Source organism: Parasteatoda tepidariorum, chromosome 9, assembly GCF_043381705.1.
Source record: "Parasteatoda tepidariorum isolate YZ-2023 chromosome 9, CAS_Ptep_4.0, whole genome shotgun sequence".
Lineage (NCBI taxonomy): Eukaryota > Metazoa > Arthropoda > Arachnida > Araneae > Theridiidae > Parasteatoda > Parasteatoda tepidariorum.
This window is the reverse complement of record NC_092212.1, coordinates 64,742,528-64,759,568: the sequence shown is the minus strand read 5'-3', so window position 1 is coordinate 64,759,568 and position 17,041 is coordinate 64,742,528. Positions and strand designations below refer to the sequence as shown.

Below are 17,041 nucleotides of genomic sequence, written 5' to 3'. Positions count from 1 at the left end.
AAATAACTTAAACATACCATCATAACATTAGTCACATTTGATTGAACAAAATTTTCAATTTATTAATGTGGAGGGAACTACAAAGTTCTACTTTGTTAAGTATAATAAATTAAAAATTTGTAAGTTTGGCACTAGAAGGTTTAGTAAAAACTGAATTTTTACAATGTCAAAATTTTGCGAAATATGCACTACTTCAAAAAAGAATGATTGTATAGAGTTAACTTAAAACTACATCATGAGTTTTTCTTAAAAATATAAAAATAAAGTTATAAAATATAGTTTTAAACATACTGTAAGACTGATGTTGTTGTTCGATCAATGACAAGTCACTCTTCTTATGCACTTGAATCTGGAAATTTGAAAAATTAAGAATTTGAAGAATAAAAATTTTTTTTACAACTCTAAAATACAAAAAAAAAAAAAAAAATNAAAAAAAAAAAAAAAAAAAAAAAATCAATACTCAATAGTTATAATTTTTACACTTAACATGCCAACACTTTGCAATACAATGCAACATACCATAATCTGTTTTTTGACCGATTATGGTATGTTTAGTGTTAATGAATATAAGAATTATGACTAAATCAGTAAATATAAAACAGAAAATTATGTAAAATAATAATAATAAAAAATAATAAAACATTGTTTTATTTTTTCAACGAACTTTGAACCAATTTACGAGCATTTTTTTTTGTCCATTTTGTTTTGTCAATTGCATTTTTAACAGTTATTGCTTTGAATTTCCAGTTTTGAAATTTTTTTTTGTAATATTACTATTACGATTCACAAATTTCGAGTGATGCTTTTGAATTCCAAAACTCTGGATAAAAATTGGGTAAATGTAATAAGAAAGAAGACATTAGAGTGAGATTTTCATTCCTGGTATTTTGGTTTTTTTTTTTTTTTTGGTATTTCGGATTAAATATCATATTTTGGATTTTTTTTTAAAAAAAAATTTCTATTTAAGTTGAACATTTATAAAAAAAAAATGTTCATCACATCAAACACTATTTTAGTTTAAAGAATAACCTTGAAATATACTGCATCAAAGAAACTGTTGACATGATAAGATGATTTACTCTAATTTGTAAAAACTATTTAACAAGTAAAATGCAAAAGAGTGTTTAACGTAATAAAGAATAAACTATAACTAACCTCCTTTGGCATAGAATTAATTCTTTCTTCTAGTTCTTGCAATTCGACTTCTTTGACTAATTCAGATACTATAAAATTATAAATGGAATAAGATTCGAAAGCTGCATTGTATACTAAACTTTCAATTTCAAAACCAAACTATAACTTAAATATACACACTAAAATAATATAATGTGGATTGGACATAATAAGTTTTAAAATTTTTTATTAAAAACAAGTAAATAACATGGTAAGCAAAATATGTAATAATGAAATAATAACTTTAATATGTTTAATATGTAATAATAACAATTTTCCATTACAAAACTGTCTGAAATTATTTTATGGCAAGCATAAAACCCAAAAATATAAGGGGCCCTTTTGATCATAATAATAACATAAAATCAACACAATGTAAAGACCACAAATATGAAAGTTTAAGAGACCCAATTATTACTATCATTAATACCTCTTTTTAAGCAATTACTATTATTGGTATCTCTCCATTAGATGGGCACTAGACGAAAATCGGTGTGCCGAAATGGTTTTAAAGTTATTAAAGAATTTATAAAGATTAATAAAACTAAATGTGAACTTCTTAAACCTATAAATTGAAACTTTTAAAAAAAGTGTACCTTTCAAAAGTAAGTTTACTGTTCATTGACACGTTTTAATAGGCTACATGCAGACTATTGCTTTTTATTATTTAATGTATATGTATTTCTCTATGTTTTATTAAATTTGTATGAATATTAAATGTAATGAAAATCCATCGTGATCAACAAATCCACTAATACATTGCTGATACATTTCTAACTGATACATATACCAACAGTTACAATCAAGCTCAGCCTTGTATGAACAATTTAAAGTTGATTATTTTAAAGTTTATTTCCTTCTTTAAAATTGAATTTTTTTTTGAAAAGTAAAATTTATTCAATTATAAATGTGATGATGATGTGCTTAATGATGTTCACTTCTTCATTTTTTGTAATTTTGAATTCACTTTACAAAACTTATGGCAAAGAACAAAGAAAAAACAAACTTGATTTTGAGGAATACATGAGTTGAATTAACTAGCTTCTAAATTAAATTTTAGCAATAGAGGGAAAAAATTAAAATAAAATGAAAGAATATCTTAATAAAAAAGTCTTGAACAAGACTTATGTTATTATAACAATTCAAACAGGACATGTATTTTTTCTTCCTCTATTGAATTAAGTTTTTGATCTTTTTGAAAATTTCAGTATAAATGTTAAGATGCAGCAACATACTTTCTCTCCTTTTTTTTGTTACTTTTAACATCAACTCTAGTGCAAGTTTATAAAAAAAAATCCTAAGAGAGAAATAAATTTTTCTACAACAAAGGATATATGGCAATTATTCGAAGCCAAATGTCAGAAAAATTGTGAAAAAAAGAATTGAAAGTTGCAATTACTTTTGAAAAAACTTGGAATTTCAAAAAAACTTGATGTCAAATTCTCTGAAAGGCCTTTTAATTCTATAGTTGTATTTTTCTAAACTGCAGAGCAGCCTTTTTAGTACTTTTTTATTACAAGTTAAACAAGACAATAAATTTATTTCATCTTACTTCTCAAAAATTTTTCTATACACCTTGAAATTTTCATATTTTTAAATGTCATAGCCATACAAACGTAGCATGAAGTTGAAGACTCTTAGAATTTTTTAATGTAGAGAAATTAACATTGATAAGTTGAGAACTGATCGATGTAATTATGGCAAACTGAAGCAGTTGAGTGATTTTTTAAGTTTCTGAAAATGAATATTTTCAGAAATGAATATAATTCTTATTCCATCAGCATGTTTACTGGCAACAGAAGTCTATCAGTTTCTTCCATCAGCCTAGTACAGGTCACCTGGCTCGATCAGACACTAAGCTTCTCCATCTATTAATGCCCATGGTTAAGATCATTTTTGCCAGAATCAACCTTGGTGTTTTGTCTTGCTTTTTTTTGGCTGCCAATAAACTTTGAAATTCTTTTGCCAGCAAACTTGTCTCCTGATTCTTAAGTCCGAAACCTTACCAAGTCATTTGGATGAAGTCAGTTTAGGCAAAGCTCTTTGGGATTTCTGAAAAGGGATTTTTTTTCTTTACAAGATACCCTATGCTCAATCCCCAACCTGGAGGACCAGGATGTTCCTCTTAGCCTGGTGTCTTCCTTTTGACCTGTCTGGTTTGGGTGACCCTGCCAAGAACCAAAGCTTTCAGAATCAACAACACACAGTAATCAGAACACCACGATAAGCTGGGAACACCGTCATTGAAGATGAATATAACTACAAAACGGATTTAATTATTTGAGATATTAATCAAAACTATTATAGTTAATTTTTTCTTACAGAGCTGTGGAAATACTAAAGAAAAGAAACAAACTGCATTATTAAACAAAAAAATTACATATATAAAACCATTAAGAAATAAACTAACCTGGTTTTGGGTTTAAAGCATCGCAGTTGGCATTGAAGAGAGTGATGAAGTTCTTGTGACGACGAATTAAAGCCTAAAATTTTTAAATATGTTTGATTTATAAGTATTAAAGGAAAACAAAACATTAAATATCTGAGTTTATAACAAAAGAAATTTAGAACAAAATTTTTTGTTTTGTTTAAAATTTTAAAAATTATTAAGAAAGCAAGTATACTATAAGTGGTGATTAAAGCAAGTTGCATGCATGCAAATATTCAAAACAACACACAGAAATATCAGTTATCAGAAATAATCAGCTTCTTTATAAGATACCAAGAAAAAATAAAGAGATCAACAATCCTAATAACATAAATCTATTTTAATTATTTAAATATTTCATGCATTACAGATTGATATGCATATTGCAGAAAACTGGGTTCATACTTAATTTCTGGGGAAAACAATTCCTGAGTTTTTTTCTGATTATCTATAGCAACAACAGCTTTCCATAATTCCTGAGTTTTTCAGGTTTTTAACAAAATTTTTCAGTTTTTAGAATATTCCTTTTCTAAATTTTTTTTAAGCTTATTTTCCACTTGGATTTTTTAATCTCACCCTACGAGTCTTGATATATGATTGCCAGTAAACACAAATTTGCTCATTTTCACCACATTATGTAAAATGTTAAGGAAACAATGAATCTTGACATTCTGGACAAATCCTTTTAATGCTACAGAATTTTTTTTTGTTCATTGAGCTAAAGTTTAAATCATAATTTAATCCACTGATTCAAAGAGACAAAATTTTATAATAAAAAATAATGGTAATATAGTAGACATGATACAATTTGATAAGTGATGTATATTATAAATATTTTTGCTAATATAGATAAACTCAAGAAAAAAAGATTGCTTTAAGGTAAAAGAATCAGATATTCTTAAATTATTTTAAGTCTTTTTAAAGTAGACATTTTAATGGATATTTATAAACCTAAATTATAAGAAATTAAAGTGTTAAACTATCATAAAATTTTTTTTAGAAGAAATATTCTCAGAAGAAATATAAAATATTCTCAATGATATTAATCAGTTCAACACACCTGTCTATCTCCGTTTACAGGTAGTTTGTGTTCCCTTAATCTCATTTTAATTTCTTTGTCTGTGAGAAGATGATATACCAGTTTAGGCAATGTTTTGCGCCTATAAAAGCAGAAGCAACAATCAATATTTTTCACAAAATTACATAAGTATAAACTGAAAAAAAAAACAAAAAAACAACAACAACATAGTTTTCTTTTTACCTGCCATCATCAAATTGCTGCTTTAAACAGCTGTCTAAGTGAGCATTTATAGTAAGACCAAGGACAGCATTATAACAAACAGGACAGGTAACTAAAAAAACAAAGTTCATGTTTATAATAAATAACAATGGAAACTTATAGGTGATTCTACAAAACTTAACAATATCATGTACAAACATAATATCACAAGATTGTCTGAAATAGAAAGTATAGGACATATTGAGCTACAGCCAATGATAAAAATGTCACCATAAATTTTTTTCTTCCAAATATTATAAAGACAATGGTAAGTGATGTTTGCTAGCTTACAGCTAATAAGTTTTCGGCACATGATAATATAATTATTTCAAAACACGATGATTTATTTTGCTGACAAGATCATTTTGCTGACAAGATTATTTTGCTGACTAGATTATTTTGCTGACATGATCAATTTGCCAATATGAACAAATCAAGTTTTAATTTTATAAATTTTTTAAAATTAGTTACTCAAGATTTTTTGCAATTTGTATTATTTTTTAAAAAAAATATTTAAAGTACATTAACAATTACTTACTCAAAATGTGGTTATTATTGAGATCTGGGGACACAATTATTAAATATTTGTACTGTAGAGATTACACAAGTTTGAAGTGGAGTGCATATCAACTTTAATTTTTGATTGAAAAAATATTACCAAACACCAAAATTAGTGCTAGTGCAAAAAAAGTGCTAGTTTAAAATTTTATTTAAAAAAAAATGGGAAAATTTTTATTATTTAAAAAACAAATAATTTTTTTGAAAATAATTTTTCCAACAGTTTTGGGGTAGCCTGTTTGAAAACACTTAATCAAATCCCCTGGTAATAGCTCTACACATAATTTATTAACATTATGCACAATTTATTAGTTTGTTATTTTATTTATAATAGTCATTTAAAATTTAGCTATTATAATCATAATTTCTTGAGCCTTCTTTATACACTTAACAAACCCTTTTGGGTAGACAAACCACAGCTTGAAGAAAAACGGTTTATAGTGTATTGGTTTTTACTTTTATATTACATATTTGCATCGGTTACAAATATATGATTCTAATTACATAAATAAAAATAGCAATAATTAGGAAAAGGTTGAAGTTAATAATTAAGCTAATAAATTTAAGAAAAGTTTTTTTTTAATTGCAAATTAAAATTTATATACAATGGAAAATACAGAAATATAAAACTACATTATTAATGTTAACAAAGTAATTAGAATTAAAATAAGTTATAGCCAATAGTTTATATCAGTTATAGATTATAAATAGTTTTGGTTCCAACCATACACTATCTAAAATAGATGTTCGTTACAATGTAACCAAGATAAAAACCACTATTAACAAACGTTTTCTTGCAATGAAGCCTTACATATCATAATATAAACAATTGTTTCCCAACCAGTGGTATGAGATGATAGGAGTGTAAGGCAAATTTTAAAAGAATAACAAAAAATCAAAATAATCAAATAATAAATTATAAGTAGGATTATAAAAAGTTATAAACAGAACAGTAGCCAGGTTTTTTAATTTACATGTATCACCCTTAAACCAAATTATTTGTCAGAACAATTCTTTTCAATTAATAATTGCTTCCCCAGATCCCAGTATTAACAAAACTTTTGAATTAGCAAGTGATTCAATAACATATTTATAATTATTGCAAAATAATGCCCTATAAATAACAAACAGTTTCAATAGGTTTCCCAGCGTAAAAAACTTGTACGATTAATAAAGAAAATTTGTCAGGAAGTATTAATCAAAATTAAAGTCAGCATGTCAGTGAAATTATTGTTTAATGAAATAATGTTGTTGAACAATAATTTCATTGACATCAAAGTGATCTTGATTCTGTTGGCGATATGAGCTTTTGACGAAATGATAGTGTCAGCAAAATGATCTTTGATGAAGTGATTGTCAGCGAAATAAGTCGATCCCGGCTAGTTATTACATATTTTATTTGTATTATTTTTTTAGGCATCTAAGATTTTCTTTTAATTTTCAACTTTGGAAAAAAACAAAAAAATTTAAGTTACTTATTAAAACAAAATGATTATGAGTTCCTTTCAGAAAAATCCAATTATTATGTGTCAATTTCACTTACGTTAAGATAAGCAAAAAAAGTTGTATAAAAAAGATTATAAAAAAATAGGTAGCAAGAAAAACATAATGAAAAATATTTTTTTCCCAATACATCTTTAAAATGGTATGTGAAAATTTTACCTTCATCAAAATCTGGTTCCTTTTTTATAGAAATGTGCATAGAATCTGTAAGTGCACCTTTGTCATCAGGTATTTCAATTTTCTAAAATGTTACAAAAGTAATATTATGCATTATTATTTGCTTGTTAGGTTTTGCATCCAAAAATAATAAACTAGGAAAATGGCATTAATAAATGATTGCTTATTAATTAAGCAGGTAGAGAAGATACAATTACAAAATATGGGACAAAAATTTTTTAAAATCATAGTACAATAAAGCATGGAAAATATTTCAGGAGACTGATGATAATCCACGTCTAAGTGAAAAGATGTATAACTGATAATTAAACAAACTAATAGAACTTATTGTAAAAATAATAATTTTGATAATGTAATAGCATTGTTAATCTAGCATTTAATATTATTCATGTAGAAAATAATAGAAGAAATTGTATTTAATACCAAAAATAAAACACTTATTACGAAAGTGAAAAAAAATCATAGCTTTAATTCACATCTTGAATACACAAATGTGCACAAATCATAGAGGAGAAAAATTCCTTTCAAAAACCCATTAAGAGTTTCTCAAATCCAAGACAAATATTTATGAATTTAAACAAAATTAAATATAACTAAAAAAATAAAAAGAAGATGGGGGAATAAAACAATGTATAACCAACAATTTATGTTTCTTCTGTTGCATAAATTAACTATTTTAATATTCAGAGATGCCAACTTGTTCCTGATAGCAAATATATATTTTAAAGTGGTAGTTTATCAATTGTGATTCTTGGTTTAATAAATTCAATTTAGTAAATTTTTATTCACCACTATTTCTAAATAATTCGTAGGCTTATATAATTCACCACTTTATAGTACTTTAGTCATGCTATACCTTTTAAAAAGCAAGCAAAAATAGTCAAATATTTGCAAAATTTAGTTTGCAGTTATTTACCGTTTTTTTTAAAAATTATTATTGTGTCCGGAGCAGTTGGCATCTCTGAATATTGCACAGATTAAAAATGAATTGGGACTGAAATGAAATGACAAATTAATAAAAGAGACATAGAAATAAATAAATAAGAAACAGTGCTTCACTGAACAACTAGCAATCACATAAACTCTACATTATCATAATTGCAAACCTCCATTTTTAAAAAAAAAATTCATAAGAAATTATTTAAAATACAGAAAATTTTAATGTTTTCAATTTTTATTCTTTATTTAAAAAATCAGCAGTACAGTTATTGGAATATTGTACCTACATATTCAATTTAGTTTTTTAATACAATTAATCTAATAAATTTGAAATAGAAGAAAACTATGTTTTTTTGGCACTATAAAATGCTTAACACCTCATATTTTACACTACTTAAGCAAACTGAAGTGCAATGAAAATTCAAGACAACATTGTCTGATGCAGGCAAAGAGCCTATTCTCACACTTCTATTCATATGTGAATAAGAAGGTGCAAAATTTTAAGTTTCAAATTGTAGAAGATTAAAGTTTCCATGCGGAAAGGCAAAAATGGAGCATAAGCAAAAAAAAATTGGTAACTATTCATTGCGCATTCAACACAATAAAAAAAAGTTTTTTTTTTCCAACAAAAATTATCTAGAACTATTAAAATTTAAGAAATTTTTATTTAATTTATGCAATGCTAATCTTAGAAAGGAAACAATGTACAAATTAGTTTTTCTGTTGTTTATGTGAAACCTTTAACTTATTATAAACTGTGTGTGATAAAAGTCATAGAATTTCCTCATAATGATGCTTTTAATCAGATTTCCTCTTTAATCAATTTTTTCTTCTGACGAATTCATTCTAGGAAATGGGTAATATATGTACCTAATTTACACAACTGTAATCTATAACATCACTTTCACAAATGATGATAAGATTTGTTTCACAAATGTTTGCATATAAAAACACAAGATTACATCATATGATACAAAAGTGACCAATTAGACAATTAGAACCTGGCAATATGGTAAAATTACAGATTTGACATGCTAAAGCTGAAACCTTATTGATGAAGTCACAAAATTATTGGAACCGCAGACATCACGATCCACAATGTGCTGTTGTGGGAATCCTTAGCTTATTTCAAAAAACCTTGTTTTGAAGATAATTGAAATCATTTTAAAAATTAATGCTTTGATAATTAAAAAAAGGTAATATAAGAACTGAATTGCTATCTTACTACACGGGGCGTGAAAGGCTCATCGGTGCTTGTACTAGTGCTCTGTGAAAGCATTGAGCTAGTTGATTGAGAGTCTGAAGAGGATTCTTTCACATAAGGAGAACAAGCTGGTAAATCAGGAGTCTTCAACACATGTGCTTTCTCATCATCAACTCCTCTGAAAATGCAAAAACCCTTTACTTTTTTCTTAATTGTACGTAAAAATGGTATAATTTATGTTTTGAGAGCAGCAATCTGCAATGCAACAACATTTGTCGTAAATGTTGCCCTATGTTTTTACAGGATACAATTTTTAATAATGCCAAAATGCGACGCCCGGTGGCTGAGTGGTAGAGCTTTGCGCTCCCGTGCCACAGGTCCACAGATCCTCGGGCCGGGCAAGGTTGACTCAGCTTTTCCTCCCTTCAGTGGTTTGGGAACAAACACTGGGGGTTCCGTGTTCGGTTGACCACCTGACCGGAACATCTGCTCCTGCACTCCAGAGTCCAAGGTCGAGAAAACTGAGATGGGTACAGCAGGCCTTGGCCCTCTGTGGGCTGTCGTGCCACTGAGTTTAGTTTAATGTTAAAATGCAAAATGAAATCTCTGATGCTTCATAAGTTACAATGTTTTAAAAATTATGAAATAAGAGGATTCAATTGAATGTAAAGTTTACAGAGATGCCAACTGTCTTAAAAAAAGAACAGTACAAAACTATAAACTACAATTTGCAGATTTTTGGTTAATTTTGCTCATTTCTTAAAAGGTTTAAAACAGTTTAACTATTACAACATTACACATCATATAAGCCTTTGGATTGCTTAAAAGTAGTGGTGAGTAAAAACACTATAAATCGAATTTAGAATTTATGGAGTGTGTTTGTGGAAGTTCTGAAAGAAATTTTCCTGCATTTATATAATAGTTCATTTCCTGATTACAGTAGAGTCCCGATTATCCGAGTTTCCGCTTTAACCGAGCTACCAAATATTTCAAGCATTTTTTCTAGTTATTTTTAAAAAAACCGCTGAAAAATAAATCTGAATTTTATCTTTCAAACACTCAGAAAAACAAAATCCAACAACTTGGTCTGATGAAATTATCGTTAATATCGTCAATAATGATAACGAATCTAGCGAAGATGATGAAGACAGTGATTATTAAAATCAACATATAAAAATCTCTCATACAGATGAACTAAAAGCTATCGAATGTACTATTGAATACATAGAACAACAAAAAGAGGCGACACCAGCCTTCCTGTTATCCCTGAAAAAAGCGAAACATTACTACAGAAAAGAGCCAAAGTTACGTAGAACCAAAAATGATTAAGGACTTTTTTTAAGTAAAAACTATTTAATTCTCGTAAAGTATGCTTTTTAATTATAATATGAATTGTATGTGGTATACTCGTATACTTTTTGTATTTCTTAAATATATTACATTTATACCTTTTTTTTTCTACCCGTTTTTATACTCTTCGCTTTAACCGAGTTTTTCACTTATCCGAATTTGTTGCGGTATCCATTAAATCGGATAATCGGGACTCTACTGTATTTCTAATTTCACGAATTAGTAAAATATTGAATGATATAAAACAATTAATATAATTTTGCATCAATTAATTTTATTTACACATAATAAAAAACCAATTTTTTTCTACTGATTCCTTTTATGCAATTTATATACTAACATATTACATAATATAAATACATGCCAATTCCTTTGTACAAAAAAAAGACATTTTTTTCTTTTTGGCTTAAATGCATTATTTTTATTACATAATGCGTACTAACAAACAGGGAAATATTTTCACTTAAGAATGGAATATTTTTTACATATATTTTAATACACTTATAATTCTTTTCATAAATTTCTATGTATTGCCTAAAACATGCACTAATTATTAGAATACAGGAAATCGAATTAACAGTTTTATATTAATATCCAGAAAAAAATAAAGTAACTGATTGTGAGATGTTCAAAAAGTGGGTAGTCCTTGAAAGTGATATTCATATTCAGTTCTGAATGTTTTTTAAGCTAATGGTTTCAACAGTAAATTTGATTAAAACCACAACAATTAAAATAATATTCGAGTAGAAAAAGTTAAATAAAATGTCAAAAGACTTAAGTTACCTAAATTTCTTATACAGTCGTAAAATTTCATCAACTAGTCGATTATTTTGAAGTTCAGGCTCCGCGGCATCCTGGTCAAAAAGAAAAATATTTTATGTGAAAACAATTAACAAATAAAAACACAAAAAATATAATATTCTTATCTGAAAATTTATTTTAATAACGAGTCAGAATATTTTCTTTAAACTTGTAGAATGATGAATATTATTATTTAATACACAAAAACATCAAGTGAAAAGATACAGAGAATTGAAGAATTCAGATGACAAAAATATAAAAGCTAGGACAGAAAAAAAAACTATCGAATTTATCAAAATCACCAAAGTTAAGCTTGTTCTGCATTTAACATATATATGAATTTTCCATTTATTCAAGAATTATTTTGAGGCAAAAAAACATAAACCATTGTACAATTGCAACCGCAAATTATTACTATCCATTACTGATAAGTGAACATCGAACAGTGATCACAAATTAGAGAAAGCTTATAAATAATAAACATGGTTAAAAATACTACAAGAATCACAATTCTACAATTTTAACTAAATTTAACAAGAATTTAAAATTTGATTTCAAAATGTTAACAGTTGTTCCATAATGTTAACTGTTGCTTACAATCATAAATATTAAATATGATAATAAAAATAAAGAAAATACCTGGAAACAAGTTGGACATTGTGACTTATATGTCATATATCGCCTTATGCAAACTGAACAATCTGAAATTAAATAGAATCTTTTAATACAATATAGAAATAACATTCCAAGAAAAATAAGAGCTTTTTCTAAATTTTTTAAATGTCTCTTTGAATCATTGCAGTTTTATCCCTAAAAGAAATTAATCACCAACAAAATTATTGCCTTTCCAACGAATAGCTAAAACATTAATATATTCCAACTAGCTGAGCCCTCAAATTTAACTGGAAGTCTTTTTTTCTGATGAAAATGCAAGTTTAAATTGCTTCCAGAACATTACAAGCAGAATTTATTTCAATATCATTTCCAAACAGAATTTATTGTCAATCAAAATTCTGACAACTTTTCTGTGCATTTAAAAACAAAAGTTTTAAATAGAGTTCTGTATTGGTTTACAATATAAGTTGTAAAGGTTTTTTGACCATTACAAGCAGAATTCGTTGCAGTTTTATCTCGAAAGGGAATTAATCACCAACAAAATTGTTGTCTATCCAACGAATAGCTAAAAAATTCATATTTCAATTGGAGCTTTTTAATGCCCGACATATAATAGGTTTTATTTGTTACCTGACTGCTACTGGCAGAATTTATATTAAAATAGAATTTATTGTCAATTAAAATTTTAATCGTTTTGTGATGAGCTATAGTGCATAAACTTATAAGTGACAATTAAGTTTTTACAAGCTACAGTACCCTTCCATATTATTAGGGACACTTAAAATTTCTAAAAAATTGTCCTTTTTCAAAGTGTCATAACTTTTTCAAAAATGAATCAATTTTCATAAAAATTTCAGGATATCATGTTCAGGTCTTCTACTTGCACCTAAAAATTAGTAATTTAATTTATCTCAATTGTTTGCATAAATTTGCTCATTTGAACAAAGCAAGTTTTTTTTGAAAAAAAATGTCATGTTAGACAAGGTGCTACTTTGTGACAAAATTGTTTACATAAAAATCATTATTTACACATTAAAGTACAAGTCGTTACCTTTAAAACGCGCTAAAGTAAATGACTTTACGATTTTTTTTGCCCGAGATATGAGATTTTGAATTCGAATTCACAACATTAAATAGTGAAAATTTTGACGTTTATAAATAAAACCAATTATTTATACTTTCGAGTATAAATATAAAAATTTTATTATATATGTAATTTATTATATAATTTGAATAAACAATTCAAATTTATTATAAAATTTTGATATCGATTTCATTCAATTCAATTGAAATCTAATTTTCACAAAAAATACTGCCACAACTCACTTTTCACTATAAATGACAAGAAAGTTTCAACATCTCATATTTCAGTCAAAAAAAATCTTAAAATCATTTACATTAGCGGGTTTTAAAGGCAACGACTAGTACTTTAATGTGTAAGTAATTATTTTTATTAAAAAAATTTTGTCACAAAGTAGCAACTTGTCAGACTTGACATTTTTTTTTAAAAAAAAACTTGCTTTGTTCAAATGGGCAAATTTTTTACAAACAATTGAGATAAATTAAATTAGTAATTTTTAGGTGAAAGTAGAAGATGATATCCTGAAATTTTTATAAAAATTGATCCATTTTTGAAAAAGTTATGACACTTTGAAAAATGACAATTTTGTAGAAATTTTAAGTGTCCCTAATAATATGGAAGGGTACTGTACAATTGATTTTTCAATATTGCAAGCAAAATATATTGTAATTTTGTCACTATGTGAAAAATTTTACCACTTTCTGATGTAAACAAGGGTACAGACACAAAACCTAACCAGACAACCTCCCTAATACAGTTCTATCACCACTGAAAACATCTTTTGAAAGTGATGTGCTCAAAGATTTTCATTTTCTGTCTGGCAAAACAAGAATTATTTTTCCCCTCTTAGTCTACTTAAAAATGTATTTTTTAAATAAGTACTTCATTATAAAATGCATATTTAAGTACCTAAAAACTTTCAAGTGCTAAGAGAAAATTCTTCCATCAAAATGTCATAAACATATGATAGACAATCATATTTTTAAGTTTAATATACTTAATAGTACTAAGTACTTTATTTATGTCATACTTGAGATGCATAATGGGCTATTAGCGATAGTCTGGAAAACACCCTGAGGATGATCCGGAGACATGCCATCACTATTATGATTCTCTGTAAAAGGTGCCTCCATTTTTGTTGTCGAATGACCTTTGTGCAATTTTGAGCATTTTATGGTAAACCAATACTACACACTCTGGATCCTTTTGCTGGTTGATCAAAGTAGTCACCCACCTGCTCTTTGATTGATGCCGGTAATGGTTGACATTGTGTATCAGCCCATTGTGGGACTTCAAGTATATTTTACATTTGTAATTAGATAAAAGTATTAGTATCTGCAAAGGCTAATAGAACAAAGGTGCATCTATTAAATTCTTATAATTAAAATTAATTTAAAAATATATATAGTACCTTGCAACAAAATAATAGTCTAGTTTTGGGTACTTTCAAAAAATGTAAGCGAGAGGCTAAAAGTATCATAGAACTGGACATACTGGAAATGTTAAACTTATAACCACCAATTGGCAAGTCACGAAATATATATATTTTCTTTAATTTATCAAGCAACAACTGAGTAATTTCATACGCTAGATAGCTACATACAATTCAAGCTTTCTTCCTCTGTGAGAGTTTCTCGAATGTTATGGCTTAGTTCTTGCTAAAGTATAGCAGAATTTTTGTTTAGGATTCTGAGCTAAACTGGTCGCTAGTGCTTTATTTATGTAGTTTTTCACTTTACACTAAATATAATTTTATTCCACAAGTTCCAAGTAATAGCACAAAGGCAGTTAACAGAGTCATAGGTATTTTCACACATTAGTCATAGTGAAAACTTTTTTATTTTCAAGTCAAAAATATTTAACATAAACTTAAAACAAAAAGGGGGATTTTTCTGTATTGTGATCTGGTGAGCAAACTATAATCACAAAAACGAAGTTCAAACTTGTAAATTCAGGGGTCTGTCCAGGCCGAATTTACTACCGTTTAGCGGTACCTTCACAAATTCAATTTTAGGTAAAACGGTAGTTTCACAAATTCAACTTTAGGTAAAACGGTATTTTCACAAAATACTTTTTCTTAAAATTTTATTTTTGTCTCCCTTAAGAAACGATAAATCTATATTTTTACCATGTTTTAGTGTTGACTTTTTAATATAATTTTTAATTTTTCACAAATTATGTCAAAATTTTCACAAAATAGGTACTTTTAAGAAAAACCTAGACAGACCCCTGAAATTAACAATAGCAACAAAAAAAAACATGTCAAGGTTTGCCCAGGAAGGGGCCTATAAGTTGTACCCTTTGAGTTGCTTCCCTTCTATGATTTTTTTTATAGTTTCTTGCAGGGAGCTGCCTGCTAGTTGCCTAGAATTTATTCTATTGCAGATCATGTTTCAGAAATATTCTCAAAAATACCATCTTTTTTGTAAACAATACAGTCTGATTGTACTTGTTGCCTATCAAGTTGAAGCTCAAATTTACAAGAGGTATATATCACAGCCTGTGCATATTACAGACATCTAAATTAATTCACATATAACAAATTTAAAATGCAGATTAACTATAGAAAAGTTAAAGATTTAAAGTAGGTTGCATCTGTCTCTTATTTTGTCAATTTTTTTTACGTATTTGTAGAAAACAGGGAAAATGAGTTAAAAGTGAAATTTTTTAAAGCGATAGAAATAATAGGAAAATGGAAGATACTATTGTGATTAAAAGCTTTAAGTTGCAGTGCCTAATTCAAAAGGTACCCTGTTCCACACTCTTAAGAAAAATATTTCTATTTCTGACTTACAGTTGTGATTGCATTTAGTCATCATACAGCTGTTAAAATAATCGTCGCAAATTCGGCAACGAAGAGCATCATCCAAAGGCTGTAATAAAAGATAAATTTAATTAAGTAATTGTGGCTTATTATTTTGAAAAAAAAAAGTAATAGGAAACATTAAGAAATATATTCGCCTACCTTCAACATTTTATAATTTAGAATAATATTATCATCAGAAAATGTATTTAAGCAACTTGTAGATGGTTCAATGCATTGGGCAGCAGCCATTTTGATATGAATTATAGAAATTTTAAGCTCTTTTTGTTTAAATAATTATATCAAAGAATATATATTAGAGATTTTTGTTTTGTTTACATCGAATTAAATTGTTTTCTTTTCAGTTCAATTTTATAGTCGATGCCAAAAATTGTTTAAGAAAAGGTATTTGAGTTGAATGATCCGCAGTTGCCAAAAGACTTGATCCATTAAGGGTTATTCTCACTGTATTCAGCTTAAACTTGGGATTAGGGCTATTTTCACTGCACGTAAAAAATAAGTATGGATGGTGATTTCTACACTAGGGAACGCTGCAAGCTCGGTACCGCCTAAATTTCTGGGTTACTGTTTCCGTTGTATTTTAAAGCCATTTGGCATCATTGTGTTTTGAGATTCTTGCGAACAATGTATCTGATTACTTATTACTTGTGTTTACAATGCTAACAATACTTCTGTTTACAACGCTAAAAGTGTTAGCACTAGCGTAAGATGGTGCACAGCTTGCAACAAGAACAAACAGTAATAAACTNGAGATTCTTGCGAACAATGTATTTGATTACTTATTACTTGTGTTTACAATGCTAACAATACTTGTGTTTACAGCGCTAAAAGTGTTAGCACTAACGTAAGATGGTGCACAGCTTGCAACAAGAACAAACAGTAATAAACTTATGGAAAGAGGCCATATCAAGACTGCGAAAAAAGCGAGTTATTCAAAATCTAGCAACCATGTCACCTTTTTTAACAATATATCTCGAAATAACTAAAATTTTTTTTCACTTCAAACTCACCAGAACTACATAATAACATTAATATCTTATAAAATACGGCAGCTATGAGTTCAGAAATTATCTCATTTATTTCTTTTATTGAAAACAAAATTATCCGTT

At 27.4% G+C, this 17,041-nt stretch overlaps 1 protein-coding gene across 1 annotated transcript; it reads right to left on the bottom strand.

The window, feature by feature from the left end:
* Positions 1-299: 299 nt before the first annotated feature.
* LOC107450872 (E3 ubiquitin-protein ligase RAD18) lies at positions 300-16,297 on the bottom strand (the record flags this gene model as incomplete). Its single annotated transcript, XM_043046939.2, is given in 11 exon segments — positions 300-349; positions 1,156-1,223; positions 3,584-3,656; positions 4,662-4,761; positions 4,863-4,953; positions 7,101-7,182; positions 9,283-9,439; positions 11,395-11,465; positions 12,052-12,113; positions 15,903-15,981; positions 16,074-16,297. Coding segments are annotated over 11 exon segments (923 nt in total), but the record flags the coding sequence as incomplete, so codon positions are not given.
* Between the last annotated feature and the right edge of the window lie 744 nt (positions 16,298-17,041).